The following is a 21,707-nucleotide window of genomic DNA, read 5'->3' on the forward strand; positions in this document are numbered from 1 at the left end:
TGTTGTACGAAATGATATAATTATGGATATAGATTAGGGCTGTAGAGAGTGATTTAAATTGGATTTAAGGAGAAGGTGACTAGAGTCCTCCCACTCATTTATTTATTTATTTATTTTGATCCTGACCTTGCAGAGGGTTTTCTTTTTGTGATTATTTTATTTCCTTCTAAACTGAAAAGCGGGTAACAATGTGGCCTGCTTTTCTGACCCTACCTGCATGCTTCACCATACTCAACCCCAAATACACACTTTCAGTAGCCACCCTTCTAGAACCCTGTGAGAGGTGACACTGTCTTAGCTCTGCTCGCTGAGTTATTTGACAAGTTTCGACAAGGCTGTACGAAAGGTCCCAAAGCCACAGACGGAGGCAATAGCACCTCATAATATAGATAAGGCATGACAGTGCAAAGCATAGAAAAACAGACTGAATGAAACGAATTCCTGGTGCTTGATGTTGTTGGCCATTCTGAGGCAGAGAACGGCGATATCAGAGAAAGTTGCCTTAGGTCCATGGAAGGGAAATCACTGGCTCTGTTAGGGTAACCTAACAGGGTGCTCAGCAATACAACCGGGGGATTTTTTTATTTTTTTTTTTGAGAAATAGTAAATTCATTGAAAAATGAATTTTTTGGGGCAGAAAAACTAGTCATCAGTTCGGGTCAGATTCAGCAAATAGTTTCAGACAAAAACAGAACAGGATTTTTTTTTAAGTCAAAAGGATTCATTTTAGCCCTATTGAAATGAAACATTTTGACTTTTCGTTTGGCAACGGCATTTCATATAGATATGTAGCTAATTTATAACAATCTCCCAAAAAAGTGTGGGGGAAAAAAAACCCAAAAAATCTCAAAATGAAACAAAGGGGGGGGATCATTTGGGGTGAAACAAAATGTTTCATTCCACTCAAAACCATTTTTTTTCATTTTGGGGGAAAACAGAAAAACCTGTTTTATTTTGAACTAAACCAATTTTTTTTTCAGATATTTTAATTCAGTCCCTGAACTGAAAAATCAGTTCTTTGCTGAGTTCTGCTCCGCACCTCACAGGCGCAAAGACCTCGCTTAAATCAAACTGAATGGATTTCAGCAATAACATTTGCTTGGTAGCCTGTATGCTGTATGTGTTTAAACCTGAGCTAGGACAGTGAAACTACAATACTCTGGATACTTTGGACCTCAGGGCTCAATCCAAATCCCACTGAAGATGGGAGCTGGAGAGACTCCTATTGACTTCAATGGGAGCTGGATCAGGCCCTAATCTTCATCATCTCATCTACACCAGTGTAACTCTATTGACTTCAGTTCAGCTCCTGCTGATTTACCCTGATATATAAGAGAGCAGTATACAGCCCTTTTTGTATGTAGTCAGTTTCACCTTTTGGTTACCCAGACACTGGCTAAATTGCAGCTGTTGTGTTTGAGTTGCTGATGTCCCAGGAGGAATGGGATATTTATTACATCTTTTTCAAAGCACTATTTTCACTGAATTTCTTTTTAAGAAAACATTTTAGATTCTGTAACCATCATCCCCGAATGTTCCTAGAGAAGCTAAATATTGGGCCTAAAAGTAGCTGGGTGTCCCTTTAAAAAGCAGATAAACGTTACATTGGTATGAAAGCTTCCTGGCCTTTATTTTAAAGTGCTGGGATTTCATGCTGACTTTGGGAAGTCATCCTTGTGTTTTTTTGGCATTGGGCAGAGGATTCAGAAAGTGACATTAACAGATCTACTTCTTTGAAGGACTTGGGAGTCGTTTCTTGACTTCTGCCTAATGAATAAGTGCTGCCTTAGTTAAATTTATATTTATGGTCGTAAAGTAGGTCATTGGCTTGCTTTATGTCTCCAGGTTTATGGAAGGTTATCTGCTGTGGTCACCTTGTGTCATCTTGGCCAGGGTCATCTTGCAAAGAGATGATTGTATCTGAGCAGGACTTTTCCCGTAGAGATATGGAAATGATCAAATTAATATCGAGGCAATCTTCTTCCCACAGTCTCCTGTCCAGGGATAAGGCTCTTGCCCTGAGCTGCCAGCCAAAGTTACTACTAACATCTGTTTGCACAGTGCACCTTTCTCTTGCATTGACTGGGCTGGATCCTCAGCCACTGTACATCCGCGTAGCTCTAGAGGCTTCAGCAGAGCTAAAGCGACCTCCACCAGCAATCTGGCCTTTTGAGATCAGCTGTAAACAGTAGCCTCTCTCCTGTTCTAACACCACCTTCCAGATCCTCAGCATGTAAGTTGCCCTGGCACATCGGCAGTATGGGTGTAAGAGCTATGCGAGTCTGACAGCAAGGGAGTTTGTTTGCAAGGGTGTCTAACTTACACTTTTGTGTGCAACATCTCTGAATTTGGCCTCTCATTTTCCAGTGCTGTCAGTCCAACGCCTTGCACCAGGCTCATTTCAGCTTAAGTTTGCTTTTAAAGGAGAAGATAGCGCTACAGAAAAGAGAAGAGGGTCATGCAGAAAGGGAAGGGGAAATGCCACGAATTACCACAGCTGAACCCTGCCAGTACGAAAGGATGCTGGATGCCCTGGGACTAGCCCCTGTAAAATGTGTATCATGTATTAATGGGCATGTATGTGGTGAGTGATAAAACAAATCCCTGCACACGCTTCTATGTTAGTACACAGAGAATTAATTGACATCCTCTTCACTTTGAACTTTAACTAGCGCTGTGAACCCCAGCCAAAACCCAGGATCCAAACACAACCAAACTCTGGGAAAGTTTGGATCTGGATCTCAACTGTGTCGTTCAGGCCTATCTTAAATCCTAACTCCTGTTTCATTTCACTTCTAGGTAAATTGAGATACAAGCTGGCTGCAACACACATTAACACAGCATGGCTCTGTCTCCCTCTAGTGCCTACTCTGTGCTGAGAGCTTTATGAATCTTCTACAGCTTTTGAGCTAAGGAAGCTGAGTCCTTTAACTCAAGCACTAGAAGCTTTCAGATCCACCAGTCACAGGTTCAACCCCACAGATTAGGATTCAGCAAGGGGAATCATTACACTACCAATCTTCAGCCTCATCATCTTTTCCCAGGCGTCTGAGCAAGGAATGAGGTACAGAATGAAGCTGGTTTTATGGTTCCTAGAGCCCCAAGCTTTGCTAGTGTGGAGATACAGGGCATTGGCTCTCACTGTGACACGACTCCCTGCCTGGCAGGTCTGTACAGAATGGCTGGAGATGAGCTTATGACCAGGTGCCAGCAGTAAGGCGAAAGCATTAGAATCCTGTATCTTCCTTACCCAGGGCTGGCTCTAGCATGGCGACACGCCGTGGGGGGCGCTCTGCCGCTCGCCGGTCCCACGGCTCTGGTGGACCTCCTGCAGGCGTGCCTGTGGATGCTCCACCGGAGCTGCGAGACTAGCGGACACTCCGCAGGCACGCCTGCGGGAGGTCCACCAGAGCCGCCTGCCGTCCTCCCGGCAACCGGCAAAGTGCCCCCCATGGCATGCTACCCCAAGCACGCGCTTGGCATGCTGGGGCCTAGAGCAGGCCCTGTCCTTACCTGTCAGTAACTTTCCAGGGCCTGATCCAAAGCCTACTTTAATCGATAGGGAAACTTCCCATGGGCCAGGGGGAATTCTCCACGTGATCCATGGAGAGATCAGCATCAAGTGAGAAATCCACAGCTTTACGGTTAGATAACGCCCATGTGACAAGTCTCCTAAAGGCAGAGGGAAATGACAAGCTGTAAAAGCTTTTTGTGGGAGGGCCCAGAGCTACATTTAGGGGCATGTTGTTCCAAACCCTTTAAATAAAACATGTTGCTGTTTTTTAATATTTAATCTTAAAAGGTTAAAAGTAATTTAAAATTAAATTTCCTAAGTGGATTGCTGTGGCCCTGATGATGAGAATGTGGCTTATAGGCTAGGTGGGCTTCCCACGGATGCTGGAGATAGACGGAGGGACCTAGGACTCCGGAAGCCTGCTAGTGTTCCTAGCTCTGCTACTGGGTAGTGGACAAAGTCTAATTGTCAGAGATGAGGATGAGATTCGGTAAGGCTGCTAGAGGTTGTCATCTCTGCAAGAGCCAGCCATCATGAGCCTCTCTGTGCCTTAGTACGTTTATAAAAGGATGCTGCAAATTACAGTAGGGTAGAGAAAGATAATTCCATGGAGCTGAGGATTTAGGTAGCTCGAAATCTGGTTTTATTCCGATTAGGAACGAAACTACAAATTTCAAAGTTCTCCGTGAAAGGGGATGGAGATGTAGAGTCCCTGGCCAGCTGTCCTGGATCCACAGACCCTGGAAGCTCTGGGGTCCCCAACATAGGAAAGTCCATATAAATGGAAGCCTATGCCCCCCCCCCGCCTCCTTCCAGCAGCCTGCTGGGCAAGACAGCAGGTTGTATCAGAGCTTTGCCTGGTATCTGAAGGAATGTTGTCAGAACTGAGCCATCTCTGCAAAGTGTTTGTATTTTGATTCATCAGCAAATTCCGACAAAAAAAAAGTTTCTCTGGAATGTTTCCAGCTAGCTGTACTCCAAATATTTATCCAGCACACAGAAGGGGAGATGGTGTTGTAATTGGCACCTTGAGATCTTCTGGTGGTCACAAGGCTTTGTTATTACTGAGAGGTTTCACCTAGCACTCAAGGCATGGACTAAACTATATTTGGAAGGGGAAATGAATGTTATGATAACACAGTACTTACCCGTTTTACATATAGATAAACTCAGGCATGTATAAATTAAGGGTACTTCTGCACTGCACCGTTAGCCTGGGTGATTGAAACCTGCAGCTAAGCACTCAGGTTAACTTAGCCCAGGTGTGAGCGTCCCCACAGCTAGGCACAGTCCCACAACTGTGCCCTCTATGCTCGCCCAGGGCATGCCACGGGGCATAGCCCTTGGTTCTTTATGCTGAAACACTCTAGAATTCTTTCCCAGGCAATTCTGTCAATTACAGGAGAGCTTGTCTGTTCCCTCAGGGGGAATTGTGGGAAGGCAGTGGAGGACCATCAGCAGTCGCGTGATCTTGCCTGTGTCCTCACTGCAAAATGGGATGGTTCCAGCCCAAGCTAAAGCACAACTCGGGCTTTAACCCTACCTTCAGCCGTGTAGTTGAGCATGGGTTCAAAGCACAAACTAGCATGTTCTTGAAAGTTGTGTGTGGATGGTAGGAGGGTTGGGCAAAACCATGTGCAGAAGCATAGTCTAAGACTACAGTGTACTGTATGAACTTACTGTGATGTAAGTCCCGGATTTGAACTTAGCTTCAAGCCTAACCCCCATTCTGTCTACACATAAATCGTGCTAACCTGGGGCTTGGACTCAGGGTTCCAAGGACCCCACGGGCCTGAGCCTGTGTCAATCGGGGATCCAGGGTTCCAGACCTATTGCTTTGCAGTGTAGACACAGCCCCACTGGACTCATGGGCTGGGAGTCCACCAAAAGAATCCCACAGGCCGACTTCCTTTGTCCTCTGGGCAGTCAAGTTTGGTGGGCAGTCAAGAAGTTTTCCTACACTGCACCACGAACAAAGGGCTGAAGTGGCCACATTCTGGGACGGCGCGAGGAAGTCTGCTACATAGATGGTTGGAGCTGGGCCCCATAATGCACTGTAGACCCTGGAGCCCCCAGTTGAGACCCAGGGTTCAGCAATTCCTAAGATGGGGTTATAAATGAGTGTAGCTGCTGAAGCCTTAGGTTATCAAACCTAGGTCTGCTCACTCAAGCTATGCTAACCCCGGCCTTACATCTCAGTGTAGACCCATCCTAGAAACTTGTCCTCAGTCAGGCTGTGGCAAAGCTGGCTCCCGTAAATCTTGACACTAGTCCCTGCGCTAAGCCATTACTCACATGGCCCATTCTTGCAGCCCAACCAGCCCAAGAAATCCTTCAGACTCACTCTGAGAGCTGGCCAGAGTCAGTTTCTACCCTCTAAGAGATGTGCAATTTGCCTCTGCCCTTGTCCCAAGCCCTGGTGAGGCGAGTCAAATAGGACGACCTCCATTATGGTTAATATTGTTCTTCGACACTTTGGCTCAGATCAGATGGCAAGGGCGACACACGAGGCAGCTACTGCACTCTCCCAAAATTCAGTGGGTCAATAAGAGCCGGCCCGTACTCCTCCCTATCGCACATTCAGCGTCTCTCCTTAGCCTTAGCAGGGGCAACCAGACTTTCGTGCGAGACCTCCATGTCGACTGCGCCATCTGAGCCATTGCCTGCAGCCACACCTCCATTCTTAGTGAAAGGAGACAGGGGAGGGGGGAAGTAGCTGCTCCCTAAGGGATTGTCTTAAAAGTACAAAGCCTGGAGGGGCCACATAAATGTAAAACTGTACAGCACCAATAAATACAAATTAAACTCATAACAAGAAGTGAAATATTAGGGCCAAGGTGACATTTGGACTGGAGGTTCAGTCAAGCTTTGCTTTAAATATTTTATGGCTGCAGATAAAGAAAGAGCTTATCCAACATTTTTTTTCATCAACCAGAGGGGAAAGGGAGAAAAAAAAAAAACCCTACCAGCTCTGGCTGTACTTGAACTAAACTTCAAAGTTTCACAAAAACAAACACTTTTAGGGGAGCATGAGGGAGGTTTATGTAGAAAGAAAATGCCCTTTGAAGCCAGGAAGGGGACTAGTTGGCTTACCCAGAGATTGGCTGCTTCCTCTTCTAAAACTGTTGGCCAGCCTTGCTGTGCCTTTTGAAACAGCCACTGTATTCTGCCACAGAGGTGGTTGCATTTCCACAGCGGGTTAAGCAAAATTTTGAAAAGGGCGCTGGGAGGCTTCAGAGAGCAAATGAGTTTTTGTTTCTCTCTGCTCCCCATCTGTCCGTGTCCAGCAGTTATCTCTTGTTCTATACTAAGATTATATCTTGTTGGGGCAGGGACTTTTTGTGCTGTGCTTGTACAATTCCTGGCACACTGAGGTCCTGAGGTGCTAAATAACACAAATAAATAGTAGTAATAATAAGTTGGATAAATGGTATAGTTAGAGAAGAGCACAAATTCCAGGACTCTAAATTTGTCTCCCAAGTTTGGGATTGGTTCGGGATCATCTCTAGTGCTGACTATTAGAAGGAAAATAATGACGTGTCCTCCAAATCCAGGCTCTTCCTTTCATTTCACACCTTCCGTCTCCCATGTACAGCTCCTCACCCTGACACATGCATTGTATGTAAGAAAAAGTAGATATTCATCAAGTCCTTGGTTCTTGCCTCAGTGCACTACCCCTCCACCCCCCGGATGTCTGTCTTGTGACCCTTATGGTTGAGTAACATTAAAGCTAGAGGCCACAAATTAAGGAAAGGCCTGGTTGTGAAAGGATTCTCTTCCTTTCTTTGTTTTTTCTTTTATTATTGTACCTCTCTCCACTTCCGGGAGAGGAATGAGAGACGTTCCAGAGGGGAATGTAGAAAGGTTTGTCTCTCGAGGATCAGGGAGTGGGGCTGAGCCTAAGAGCAATTGATGTGTGCAGTGTTGCTGCAAACTAGATAAATCGTGTATACCTGCGCATACGTGGAGTCACGTTTTGCCAGGCAGCACAGGGTAGAACTCCCAAAATCCCACAAGATGGGTTCTCATGGTAGGAATGCATAAATAGCAGAACTCTCTGGAGAAACATCTCTTATGAAAAGTCCATCCCACTTTCAGGACCAAAAGCTATTTAGCTCTGTTCCGTTTCAGACCCCCATTCCCTCCCTTTCCCCCACAAAAGGCTGACAAAATCTTTTTTCTTTCATGGATAGGTAAAACAAACGTGGTATAATTTGTTGTGTGGGATGCACATGCCGCACCTGTTCTGTGGGTTTCTGTCTCCTGGTTCATCCATCCCGCACCCAAAACACTTGAGCAGAGAGAAAGCCCGTGTGAACGTGATATTTTAATGCCTTTATTCTCTCTCTCTCTTCTGTCTCCACAGCACAGAGCCCCACTGCAGCAGACCCCTTGCAACAAGCCTACGCTGGAGTGCAGCAGTACGCAGGTCGTTAGTATTAACACTTTCTCCCAATAAACCTTTCACTTCCCCAAAGCCTTTAACCTCTGAACGTGCCTGAGGGAGTTGGGTGAAAGGAGCCATTCCCAGGGGCAGCAGCAGGCTGGGGCAGAGCGGTCTGAGATTGCATTCCTCCCAAAACAAAACATACGGGCCTAGCTTCACTTCTACGGCCCAATCCAGCTCCCCTCGAGAGGCCAAGAAAGACTTCAGTTGACTTCAGTGGGAGACGGATCAGGCCCTTACATTAGTGTGGTGGAATCATTGCAGATTTACACTGCTGTTAGCAAGAGGAAAATCAGACCCGTAAGCCCCTCCGCTTCCTGCTTTCTGTGGTCACTGTGCAAATTTCTCCCTTGTGTCATGGCCAGAGGAGGAAGCCAATGGCAGAGTACCACACAACCTCTCCCAGCCTTTCCCCCACTGAGAAATTGGTTTACATTTCCCAGCAGCTTCCCAACAAGGCCAGCCTCTGCTCCCCGTCACACCAGTGTCAATGCAAAGTCACTCCTTTGAAACTGATGGACTGACACCAGCCGGGATGACTGGGCACAGAGCGTGCTCAACATCCCCTCATGAGGTGACCCAAGCTAACACCATGAGGAAGCCGCAACCCCAAAGTCATTATTTCCTGTGGTAACTAGGGCAGCTGCGGCCTCCCGCTGAGGAATGGCTATTATCTCATGTCAGGGCTGTATCTGGGAACTTAATTTAATTCTCCATGTAAAGCTTCATTTGCTGGTGTTTTAGTTATTATCATTTATTGCTCGTCAAGTTTGATGGATGGGCGGCAGCTCAACCCTTTGAGCTGTTAATTAACCCCTATGCACACAGTATACCCTTTCCCCCTCTCTCTGGGACTCAGGCAGCCCTTACACTGTGTTTCCAAGAGCCAGGCATGTAATCTGCCGACTGTAGTGCCAAATGGCTCCCCTTGCCCTCTCGGGGGGGAGCTGAGCATGGCAAAATTGTTCCTTGGCTAGGCACTGCTTCCACATTGTGGCGCTAGAGGGGAGTAGGTGTGAGCTAGTCTTTTGTCTGAGAGTGTAAAAGGATCTGAGTGAGTGTGCGAGAGACCATCGGGGGGGTGGGGTGAGTGTGTAGCGGCATGAGAGTCAAAGTGCTGGGCTAGTGGATGTGTTTGTGTGAAAAAGCCGGGGGAGGGGGAGTGTCTGCATGTGTGTGAGTCAATGCATGAGTCTCTCTCTTTGTAGAAAGGGTGTTTGAGTGGTCCCATCCTGCCACCTTTATGCCCTTAGAATGCCAAGGGGAGTTTGGGGGATGCAGCATCAGCCAGTCCATGAGGCTTAGCCAGACGGGGGCCCCATCACCATGGCAGCATAATGTGCGAAAGGACAAAATGAGGGCCCAAAAGCCTGAGCAGTGGTTGTGCTGTGTGAGAAGGTCAGTCTGGGCTTCCAGCAGGAGGGACCTCTTTGTGTCCGAACCTTTCCCTGCTGAGCTGCTCTTGTCTGCTTAGGCAACAAACCCCATCCTGCAATCACCTTCCTTGTGTTAGGAAGCCCACAGCCCCAGATACTCACCCCAGATCCTCCCCACAAGTGTCTGAACCAACCCCTTCCCTTTCAGTGGCTGGAGTCTACTGATCAGATGGTAGGAAGAGCTTGAAGTGATGAGATAACAAGGCAGACAATATAGGGCACATTCTTCAAAGTTCCATAGCCAATCTGCCTCCTCACTGCTAGGATTCCAGCAAATCCATGTGATGGGTTCAGGCTCCTTTTCCAAGCTAGTCCTCATGGGCCAGTCTCAGACAGCTTGTCCTCGACCCATCCATTCTCTCTCGTGTGCAGAGCATGTCATGGCAAAGGAACAGTAGATGAGGGCATGCCTGTTGTCTGAGCAAACAGGATTTGCATCCCCTCATCCTGGACCGGAAACTCAAAGTAAAATATAGGGAGAGCAAAGCAGAACTTTGTGGCGGGAGATGTCAGCCACCAGAACCAGCTGTAGTGGGAAATAGGTCATATCAGGAGGGCAGGCCAGGTAGAAAGAAGATGGGGCTGACTCCTGCTAAGAATCCCGACCTGTCTCCACCTCCTGTTGTCTAGAAGTTGTCCCTCCTCCCCAGCCTAGCGTTCTCCAGCTGGTCCCCTGCCATCCAACCCTAGAAAATTCTCTGCTACATGGCACTATCTACCTGGAATTCACTTCCTGTCTCTTAAAATGGTGTTTTAGTTAATATCATTAACAATTGATTCCTTCAAGCTTTAACAATGAAATGGGACCTATCCTTGATGCTTCTTAATATACATCCCTCTCTGCAGTGTCCCAATGTGGGGCAATTTCTTCTTTCATGTCTGCCCCACAGACACACACACATGTGCACACAGCTCATGATGGAGTCAGCAGGCTCAATGTAGGTCAGAATTCGGAGGCATCTTCGTGTGTATCTTGTCCCACTGTCCAGGGGTCTCAGGTGTCAAACATGGGCTGTAGTGCAAGACTGTCCCATTCATGTGATCCCACAGGAGATACCTCGAGTTTAGCCTGTTTGTGCTTTAGTCTCTCCATCTGGGAAACAAGAGGACACACAATACCTACTGGTGCTTGAGTCAGGATGAATTAGCTCATGTTTGTAATGTGCATTAGGACAATCACGTTAAAGGGGCTGCAGAAGTGCCTCGTTTTCTTGTGAGCTCTTCAGAGCAGGTTGTTTTGAGACTCTCTGTTGTAAATCCAGAACTTCACCAGTCCACTCCTGAATCAAACAAGAGACCGGATCTTTAACTGGGGGAGCTCCATTGACCTTTACAGGGTTCCACCTGTTTATATAAGCTGAGGATCTGGCCTGAAGTGTTGCAGTTGATTAAGTCCAAGTGACTTTCCGTGCCCAAAGCAAAGGACTCCCAGACCTGCCAAAGCCTGACATTTTAACCTGCCCTGTGATATCCCTGCCATTTGAGTACGTGCTTCTCCCCCATATGGCTATTGCAGCCAAAGTGAATGGTCTGAGCATAAATACAGCTTGGTGTGGTTATTGGGATGAAAGGTCTGGACTCCCCATTGCTGAAATCTTTCGATCTTTCTTCTCTCCCCTTCTTTCTCTATAGCTGCTTATCCTGCTGCTTATGGCCAGATTAGCCAAGCGTTTCCACAGCCGCCTCCCATGATCCCACAGCAACAGAGAGAAGGTAAGTAAACAGACTGTTCCCTGTTCCATACCTAGCAAGTCACCCCATTACATTGTGTTCCACCAACCCCCCAGTTACATGGAGCCAGAAAATGCCTCATCACTTTGGACCCTCTCCTCATCCACTGTCCATCTGTTGTGTAACATCATCAGGCGTTACTGGTAACCTATGGAAATGTTCACGCTTGTGGGATATGTGCTTAGGTCCTGTCTGGGCTGCAGCCACTAGAGGGCAGCATAATGCATAAGGTTTGATTACGTTGTGTACAGAAGAGGCCAGCAGTGGTGGGTCGAGAAAAGTGTTCCTTGAAAAGTCCCGTTTCATCCAAATCAAAAACATTTCATGGGAATGTGCCAATTCTGACAAAATTTGAAACATTTCATTTCAATAGTGTCAAAATATTTGGTATCAACGATATCGTTCTGCTTCATTCCGTGTCAACGTGCATTCTATATTAAAATGTTAATTTTAATCTTTCATTTTATATATTACATTTAACATTGTCTATAACATACACCAGTAAATATTTTAACGTAATATGAAAGTCAAGACAAAACGAATCGAAATGACAATATCAAAATGAAACATTCTGATGGTCTCAAATGTATGTTCTTTGGTATTTTCATTTCATGAGAACATTTGACATGGATGCATTTTGGGGGAGCATTGCAATCAGGCAGTTCTAAACTATATGCAATTTCCACTGCTGCATGCCCTACAAGTGGAATTTATATGAGAAGAGGAGGTTTCCATACTGAAGAAAATATTGGCATATGATATGGAATCCGTTCATCTCCCATTATGTCCTGTTGCTTTCCCTTTTGCCTGGATCATGGATATTTCTGCTTAAAGTGCATTGATGGTCATAACAGTGACTTTGTATAAATGTCAGCATCTCTACCCCCTGAGGGGTTGATTTGTCGCTCACTTACGCAGAGATAAATTAAGAACTTTGAAGTCCATGGAGTTACGCCAATGTGAGATCAGAATCACACCCTCTGTGTCTTTGAGTCACATCGGCTCATTTAGGTTTTAGTACAGCAGAGCCAGGGCAGCTAAGGGAGCGTGAACTTGATTCTGTCCTGCTTTGTAAAATATCATTAACACTGCCAGGAAAGAGCTAGTCATTGAACTGACTTGCAACCTCACTGAACTGAATAGGAACAACTGGGGTGTAAGGTCTCAGGTAGTATTCATAGAATCACAGACATAAAGGGCTGGAAGGGACTTCAAGACAGGGCCAGCTCCAGGCACCGACAAGCTCGTGCTTGGGGCAGCAGATTCTACCGGGCGGCTTCCGCCCAATGCTAGGGCGGCACGGCCGCTTTTTTTTTGGTTCACCAAGCCGGCCGCCCTGTAGGGGTTGGCAGCACAGAGGAGGGGAGCGCCCTGCTGGGAGCCGGCTGCGTGCTCTGTCCTTCCCTCCCCGCTGACCAGAGCGGCGTGGAGCCTGCCCAGCAGGCAGCGCGGCGGTCGGGGCCGCGTGGCAAGCGCCCTGCTGGAGCCCTGGATCCTCCTCTTCTCTCTCTCCCCCCCCCCCAATCCCTTCTCCTCCCCTCCACTAGCCGGGGCATGTCTGCAGCGCAGGGAGTCCCCCTGCACCCTGGCTCTGGCTGTGCCGCAGGTTTTTTTGTTTTTTTTTTTCTCTTCTTTGCTGCTCCAGCCGCACCATTTTTGTTTTTTTTCCCCCTGCTTTACCACTCCGGCCACACCACAGGTTTTTTTTTTTTTTCCCCCTGCTTTGCCACTCCGGTTGCACCTTTTTTTTCCCCCTGCTTTGCCACTCCAGCCACGCCGCATGGGTTTTTTTTGTTGTTGTTTTTTGCCTGGGGCAGCAAAAAAGTCAGAGGAATGACAGGAAATCCACAGCCTCCCTTGGAAGCCTATTCCAGAGCTTAACTACGCTTACCGTTAGAAAGTTTTCTTAATGTTTAATCTAAATCTCGCTCACTGCAGATTAAGCCCATTACTTCTTGTCCTACCTTCAGTGGACGCGAAGAACAATTAATCACCGTCCTCTTTATAAAGCCTTTAACAGATTTGAAGACTGTTATCAGATTGTCCCCTCCGTCTGCTTTTCTCAAGACTAAACATACCCAGTTTTTTAACTTTTCCTCATAGATCAGGTTTTCTAAACCTTTATTATTTTTGTTGCCCTCTTCTGGACTCACTCCAATTTATCCACATCTTTTCTAGCAGCTCAGAGCTAGACATAGCACTCCAGCTGAGATCTCATCAGTGCTGAGTGGAGCCGGACAATTACCTCCCATGACTTACGTACGACATTCCTGTTAATACACTCAGAATGATATTCGTCTTTTTTGCAACCTATTGTTGGCTCCTATGCAATTTGTAATCTACTGTCTCCCCCAAGCCCTTTTGAGCAGTGCTACTGCCTAGCCAGTTGTTCCCCATTTTGCATCTGTGCACTTGCCTTTTCCTTCCTAAGTGTAATACTTTGCACTTATGTTTACTGAATTTCATCTTGTTGATTTCAGACTAATCATCCAATTTGTCTAGGTAATTTTGAATTCTAATCCTGTTCTCCAAAGTAATTGCAACCCATCCCATCTTGGTATCATCTGCAAATGTTACAAGGATGCTCTTCAAGCCATTATCCAAGTCATTAATGAAAATATTGGCTAGCACAGGACCCCTGCGGGATTCCACCAGATTTACCCTCCCAGTATAACGGTGAGCCATTGACAGCTGCTCTGTGGCCGTAAACTCTCAGTGCAACTACACATGTCTCCAGGAACACAACAACCCAGTGTCTCTCCGCAGTAGTTCTCCACTGAATACAAAGTCCATCTCAAGCTCTTTGTCCTGATATTCAAAGCTCTCCATGAGAGTGGCCTTAACTAATGGAGAGAACTCCTCTCTCTCTTCCTCTCTCTCTCTCTCTCTCTCTCTCCGTGGCCCTGATTTCCCATGACAGCTACCTTCCATAGAAACCATGAAACTCTTGACTAGTAAGAAGGAAACTCATGATTATGGGAGATACAACTTCCCAAGTGGCTGGGCCTAGACTGTGGAACTCATTGCCACAAGAGATGATAAAGACCATGGGCTTAACAGCATTCAGAAATAAACATATAACTCATTTCTTTGATTTAGCTTGCTCTCAGTACGTTCTTCTCTCTCTCTCTCTCTCTCACATACACACACACACACACACACTTCAGTTTTACTCCTGCAGATAAGGCAAAGGAGAGAGGGGTGGTTTTGTTATCTCTTTAACAACAAGGGGGCGGTTAACTACTACTTGTGATGGAAGACATATAGATAAATGGGTAGATAGACAGACAGGTGGATAAAAAATGGCTTGTCACTTAAATTCTGATTGCCACATCGTTATTGATGGTATAACAAGCCAAACAATCCCAGCTGAGTTTTTTTCAGTTTGCAGGGCTGGCAATTAGAAAAGACTCTTTTGACTTGAGAACTGAGCAAATTGGATCTTATTCACTGAGAAAGAATCAGTGAGTGCAGGGGACAGGACTAGAAGACTTCTCGAGGTCCCTTCCAGTCCTATGATTCTATGTGGACCTCCACAGTATCACAGCCACAGCCACAGTTCAGAACACGGCTGCACTTTAAGCAGGGGCTTTGCTTCCTTCCATCTTCCTCTTTTGTGCTTGATCCCGCAGTAGAATCAGACAATGCTGATTTCAGGCCTAACTTATAAAGGTTTCCACACCATGGGTCCAACTTTCAAACCTGGGGAAGTTTAATGTTCAGGACCACATTCCCTGTTTCAGCCAACTATTTCTAAGACTTCATAGGTTTCGCTAGGTACATCCCAGGTCAGATTACAACAGGATAGGATTCCCGCTCAAGTACAATATATCCAAGACTTCAGGAAATGCATCTGTCCATATCTCTCTCCTGGGAGGTCTCACTCTAGCAGATACCCAAGAGGTCTGTCTTCATCTCATGCTTTGGCAACATTTATAGATTCCTGAGCAAATAGAGATCAAAAAAATCCAGTTCAATTTAAACCAAAATAATTTTTTAAATTTTTTTCATCAAATAAAAAAATATGTATTTCCAGTGAGCTGAAACATTTCAAGTTGAACTGAAACTAGTTTTTGTTTTTGTTTTTTTAGGTTTTTAAAACTGATTTCAAGTTGACTTTTTTTTTTTGTTCTTCATTTTGATTCAGCCATTTTGGGTGTTTTTCACCCTCTTTTGGGAGCGTGCATGGGCTTTTTAAAATTGGTCATATTTGAAACCAAAAGTTAAAATGAAATGTTTCAAAACAAAGGTTAAGACATGGTTTCGACTGTTTCAAAAAACAAATTTCAACCAAAGCTATTTGTCAAATGTGACCCAGTTTCAAGTCTTAAAAAATGCATTTTTCAAAAAACACTGAATTGATTTTTTTTTTTTTGCCCACCTCTACAATAAAGTTTTATTGAACTGAACTGAATTGCATCTCTCTTTCCTGGAGATTGAACAGCAGTCACTACAGAAGGGAGGGGATAACCCTGAAGAAGGTACAGATGTAGGGTAAATCTTTGTATGAATTAGGGTGGCCACTCAGGTTCAAAAGTAAGCAGACGACCGGGTGCCTAATTAGTTAATTACCCTGGTGCACTGGCATCCCCCCATATGGAATAAACTCTGCAGCAACCTCGCAACCTCTAGGAAATGCACGAAATGCAAAGGATCAGCTGTTCCTTCCTGACAGTCCTTTTAGCAAATTAGTGGGGAAAATTGTGCTTAGCAAATATTCATTAGGGCTTCATTTTCCATTAATCCAAAAGGAAATGTGGAGAGCCTGTGACTTCAATCATGCTGAGGCCCAGGAATTTTAATGAGCTTTAAATGGGCATCTGTCAGAATCCTGACTTCACCGTACTTATCCTGCCAGCCAGGGGAATGAGTAATGGCCAATAAAAGGTGGGAGCTCCTAGGCGAACTCCCCTCCCTAACAGGAAAGGCAAAGTTGTAATTTGCTGTGTTATGACACTATAATTATGCCCTGATGAAGAAAGCGAGAGCATTAAAATCCTTTTCTTTCCCCACGTGCACTGTTCTCCAGCAATAAATGACAGAAGCCCTGCTTTGCTAGGTCAGATAGGTGTGTGGTGATGGTAAAGGGAGACACACGAATCTTCCCCCTCACCCTTTGTGTCTTTCTCACAGTCAGGAATGAGAGCTCAGCTGGGTGCTAGGAGAGCATCCCCAAAAGCATGCAAAGGAATTGGCCCTCCCATACACTGATTAGCAAAACTGAACTACCTTTGTTAAGGTCAAAAGTATAACAGGGTTCAAATAAGAACTAGATAAGTTCATGGAGGATAGGTCCATCAATGGCTTTAGCAGATGGTCAGGGATACAACCCCGTGCTCTCACTGTCCTTAAACCTCTGATTGCTAGAAGCTGGGCCTGGACAACAGGAGATGGATCACTCAGTTATTGCCCCGTTGTGGTCATTCCCTCTGAAGCTCCTGGCATTGGCCACTGTTGGAAGACAGAAAACAGGGCTAGATGGACAATCAGTCTGACCCGATACGTCTGTTCTTATGTTCTTAAGAGTAGAACAGGGCAGAAACAAGAAATTCTATTTCATGGAGGAGTTCGGGATTGCGACATTTTGGTTCCAAGTCAGGACTAAACCTGAACATTTCAAAATGGTCCATGAAGAAAATACCAAAATACCAAAATACTCAATTCATTTGAGATCAATCGAAACTTTTCATTTTGACAAAACTGAAATGTCTTGATCGATCCAAAATGAAATTTTCTGTTTTGTTTCCATTTTGATTTTTTTAATTCTATCATATAAATTACAATACATTACATAACTTGAAATGAAAAGTCATTTTGAAGAGAAAAATCAAAATGTTTCATTCCAAAAATGTCAAAAACATGAAGTTTCGACACTGTTGGAGCTTTTCCACCCCCACCCCTCCTTTTTTTCTCAAACAACATTTCAGCAAAATCTATGTGATTTTTCAAAGCATTTTCATTTTGACCGAACTGCGTTTTCCAATGGAAAACTGCTCTATCACGATTTTCCCAACCAGCTCCAGGTTAGAGTCTACTGCATACTGCAAAAGGCTGCGGGAATTCTTGCTCTAGCATCTATTGCAGCCCCAGGAAGAGAATGGAGGGTCCCTGCCTGGAAACAATGTGTAGATTGGGCAGGGGGTCATGCTTCAGGGTTTCAGCCTTGGCCAGGTTCTGTCTGAGTTTGGGCAGAGAGTCAGGTGGCTGAATATAGAATTCCATGTGTTTGTGTGTCTGTCCCCACTCATCATCACCGATCGCCTCAATAGCTGTTTGAGAACGATGACCAACCTTCCACCTATGAACACCAGGGAGGGATGGAGGGAGGAAGGGGGACCATTCAGAGTGGTCCAAGGAGATGGATGCGGGGGGGAGGTGAAACTAAGATTAATGAGAATGAATGAAACAAAGAAAAATTCTGAACGGAATACTGGGAAAAGCTGCTTTCTTTCCATCTCCATACATGCCACTCTATTTAGCTACCTAGCTATCAGTTCTATGCTAATGCCATGGCTGTAGTATTTGATCACCTGGCAGGTTGCTTAGATTGGCATAGCAAGGTCCCCATGGGGGTCTCCTGGTCTCCTCCCTTCTCTGGTTATAAAAATCTTGGCTTGGGGTGAGGTTTTTTTTGGAGGGAGGGTAGGCAGCTGTTGTAAATATCACTTTGGTCATTTGGTGGGTCAGAGCCTGGATTAGCCAAAACCCCTGTGGAAGTTGATCCCCACTGCCTGATCCCCTCTGCTGAGGAAGTCTAGGGGCAAGATCTTAGCAGTCTGCCAAAGGAAGTGGTGGAAGCATTTAAAACATAGACTGTACAGAAGTACTGCTAGAGAATATGCTGCTATGGAGCATTTCACCCCAGCAGAGGGTAGGTGAGAGGAGAGAGAGAGGCATGTCCAATCCAGGTACTTTTTATTCAATCTCCTCCCTTCTTCTCTTTCCCATCTCACCTGCAGGACCAGAGGGCTGTAACCTGTTTATCTACCATCTGCCCCAGGAGTTTGGGGATGCTGAGCTGATGCAGATGTTCCTGCCTTTCGGTAATGTCATCTCCTCGAAAGTGTTTGTGGATCGGGCGACAAACCAAAGTAAATGCTTTGGTGGGTAAAGATAACAAAACAATTAGATTCATCCAGGAAAGGGCTTTCTCTGAACACTTTGCCTTTCGAACTGCTTTCTCTTTGCTTACGTTTTTTGATTTCTCGATTTACTTCTGTCGATACTATTTTCTCCCTTTCCCCTCCCCTTAATCGTCTCATGCTCAGAACTGTGTGCACGGCTCAGAGACAAAGGTTTGGAAGGTGGCTAGCAGGTGGATGCTTTGGCTGCTGACTACAGGGGAGAAAAATCCCACCCACCGGGTGGCATCGGGAAAATAAATGAGCGTTTGGAGAGAAGCTGGTAGGGTCGGGGGATGGGTTTGTGGCAGCGGGGTTGGTTGGGCGAGAAAGTACAGTGCCTTAGGGGGAGGAAAATCAGGCACTGGGGGGAATGAAAGGCTCTCTGGGCCAGATCGCCGGCTGGTGTAATGCATTAAACTGTGGGGGAGCCATGCTTATTTCTCTTAGCTAAAGATCTGACCTTCTAAGTGTAAGCCACTAAGAGAGGTCTGCTTCAGGGCCCTGCCAGCAGACAGATATGTGATATCTGTTTGAATTCTCTGCAGGATCTCCCCTCCCCATCTCAAATTCTTATCATGCTGCTGTAAATGTCACACTCCAGTGCTGTTGTGAGGCAGAGAGGGACACTGTCCACGTTCATCCATGTACCTCTCCTCACCAGTTCCCCTCCGTCCGAACCACAGTTTCCAGGGGTGGTGCGTGTCTTTCGGGGTGCACTTTCATTCTGATGTCACCGGACTCACCACTGGTATCTGCCATGTGGTTCCCTGCTGTCCCTTGCTTTTTGCACACATGCCCTTTGAGAGGAGCAATGGGGCAAACTATTTTTTTTAATTACCCTGACTCAGAGGATTCTCTGCCTGCCACTGGTCTGGAGCCAGCTTCTGGGGGATCCTTCCACATGTCAGATTTTTTCTTTTGGTTTTGATGCTGCTGTCAATCTCCACACCATGCCTCCCTTTCCCGTTTCCTCCTTTGTCTCCTCCACCTTTCCCCCTCAGACAATCCTGGCAACTTCTCTTGGCCGGTTTCCCACTGGAAATCAGCGCCATGCTGATAGCAGTCAGCTGGCTTGGACTGACTAGCTACCAGGAGTTCGTGGCCCCAACATCCGCTAGTCTATACAGTTCTTCCTGGCCATCCAAAGAGCATCTGAATGCGACTTTGGACAGACCATTGAGTGCCTGGGAGGGAACACAGTGGGAGGGAGGGAACACAGTGTTTATCTCAGCCAGTAATTGTTAGCTTCTGCTCTCATGAACTCTTGGGCACGGAGCTTGGAGAGGCCCAGTATGAGGATTCGTCTTGAGGGATTTCAAATAAGCATTACACTTGTGACTCAGTCCCAGTTCCTTCTTGTTTTACAGCCCCAGTGGTGTCATGCCCAAATGGGAGGACCAACTTACTTCTAGGAGTCAACGATAGATAACGTTCTGATGGTATCCATAGCATGGGACAGTCAAGTTGGAGCCTCTGGCAGTGAGATGGCTGTCTCCATGCTCTTCTATATAGAGAAATAATGGACCTGGTTCTCCTCCTACTGACAGAAGTGTAGAGCAGAGGGAACTTAGTTGATGTTAATGGAAGTGTGGCAGTGGAGTAAGTGAGATGAGAATCAGGCCCAGTGAGGTGGGAGGATCATCTGTGGGTCTAGAGTGCAGAGTTCAGATTTCTCTCTGTTCTCTTCTCATCTCTAACCAGTCTTGGCACTGTGATTTAGTCACTAATCTGTAACATGGGGATAGTCACACACACCTAGTTCACGTGCCGGTATTCACTGATATTTATGCAGTGCTTGGAGATCGCAGGATGAAAACCATGATACTGCAATGCAATAGGAGGAGAATGCAAATATTTATTTATGGTATGTTATAGAGAGGATGAAACCTAAAACCACAACCCACTTAGCAATCCACTGGCACAGTAACCACCAAAATACTTGTGGGTAACGAGGTTCTCCCAGCCTACAAGTAAAAGGTTCCACTCAGGTGTTTAGTCCCCAAGTCCAGCAAAAAACAAGGAGAGAAGCTTGGTAACTTCATTTAGGCTCTCAGGACCCAATTCTCAGCTCCAGACAATGCTGGGATAAGTTAGAACATCCTCTCTAAATTAAACTTAGCTGCCTAGGTAGCCAAGAGAGGCCATTCTAGTAGCCAGTGATAGTCAAAAAAGAGGGATTTTCACCATTCCCTGGGCCTTGCCCCTTAGCCCCAGAACTGGGGGTATGGCATTGGCATACAGCAGTTGCATTTGGTCTGTACCACACAAGGTTTGCCCCTACATATAGGGAATTTCCAGCTTGCCAAATCTGCCAGTTTTACAGCAATGCAAAAGTCCAGAGAATCAGGTCCTCAGTCTATTTGCTGCTTTCAGTGGACCTAGAGCTGGACCATATTTTTCATGCAACATTTTTTTCAACAGAACATTGGTTTTCCTACAGGAAATGTCCAATTTTGACTATATTTGATTGAAAAATTCTTGGTTTTCTGACAGAACATTTCACTTTTCAGATACCAAAAACAAAAGCAAAACAAATCAACGTATGCATTTTGTTTTGTTTGTTTTTCCCAACAAAAGCCCAAAAACTTTGGTTAAAAAAAATTCATCCAAGTGTTCTCATGGGAACAAAACCCACTTCCCAAACAGCTCTGCTTAGTGCTTACTTACTGGGAGCTGGCCCTTTTGCCGTTTTTACATATGGTGAGTACACAGCAAGTCACCAAGCCTTTTTTCCTTTAATTCCCCCTCTTATGGGCCTTGGGGGAGGAAAGACGCCCTGCCAGGTCTCTTGAAATCACCTGCAGCGATGGAGAAAATCTTCGTAGCCACACGAGACACAGTGAATTAGGTCCGTGGCATCAAACTTTTGGTCTTCACCTTTTGGGACTGAAAGTTTTGAATTCTCCAACTTGTTGCCTAGAGCAGCTGAAGGCAGTTGCATTATCTGATTTGTCCAGTGATGACAGCGCAGGGTGTGCAAGGTACTTTTGTGCATGTCATGAAGAACAGGGCATCAGTTGCCACCCTTTCTGCTGATTTCCTGGCCTAGCACCCAAATGAGAGAGAGAGAGCAAGAAAACAATGTGCTGCCTGTATAGTCATGCTCAGAAAAGAGCAGGTTATGGTCTTGAGGCTTATCACATTCACCATTCAGAAATGGCCTCTAAATTTAACAGCACATCTAGGTGATAAGGGATATAGGAAACAACAGCAACCAATGGCTGGGCTGTTCAGACTCCACCCCTGTTGCAGACTTCATGCAGGCCAAGTTTTTTCGGGTTGGGTTTTTAGTTCTTCTTGCTACACCCAGCTCAAGAGGCCAGAGGTCACTGTGCTAAGGAGAGGGATTGGTTTACCTTAAAGTTACACACACGTACAGGGCACTTTCATTACAGCCCAACTGCATGAAAGACTCAACAGCCACATCCCAGATCCTCCTGTGCTATACCCATAGG

The 21,707-nt window shown here is 45.9% G+C and overlaps 1 protein-coding gene across 14 annotated transcripts in view; it reads left to right on the forward strand.

Moving 5' to 3' along the window:
- Positions 1 to 21,707, forward strand: part of CELF4 (CUGBP Elav-like family member 4) — an 885,136-nt gene that overhangs the window by 798,645 nt on the left and 64,784 nt on the right. For 8 of the 14 annotated variants that reach the window (XM_030567118.1, XM_030567122.1, XM_030567119.1 and 5 more), the window contains exons 9-11: positions 7,881 to 7,946; positions 11,030 to 11,110; positions 18,088 to 18,231. In XM_030567118.1, coding sequence (XP_030422978.1) covers positions 7,881 to 7,946; positions 11,030 to 11,110; positions 18,088 to 18,231 — 291 coding nt within the window. The remainder of the gene's footprint in view (positions 1 to 7,880; positions 7,947 to 11,029; positions 11,111 to 18,087; positions 18,232 to 21,707) is intronic. The other 6 variants (XM_030567128.1, XM_030567130.1, XM_030567124.1 and 3 more) reach the window with 3 other exon arrangements.

Source organism: Gopherus evgoodei, chromosome 6, assembly GCF_007399415.2.
Source record: "Gopherus evgoodei ecotype Sinaloan lineage chromosome 6, rGopEvg1_v1.p, whole genome shotgun sequence".
NCBI lineage: Eukaryota > Metazoa > Chordata > Testudines > Testudinidae > Gopherus > Gopherus evgoodei.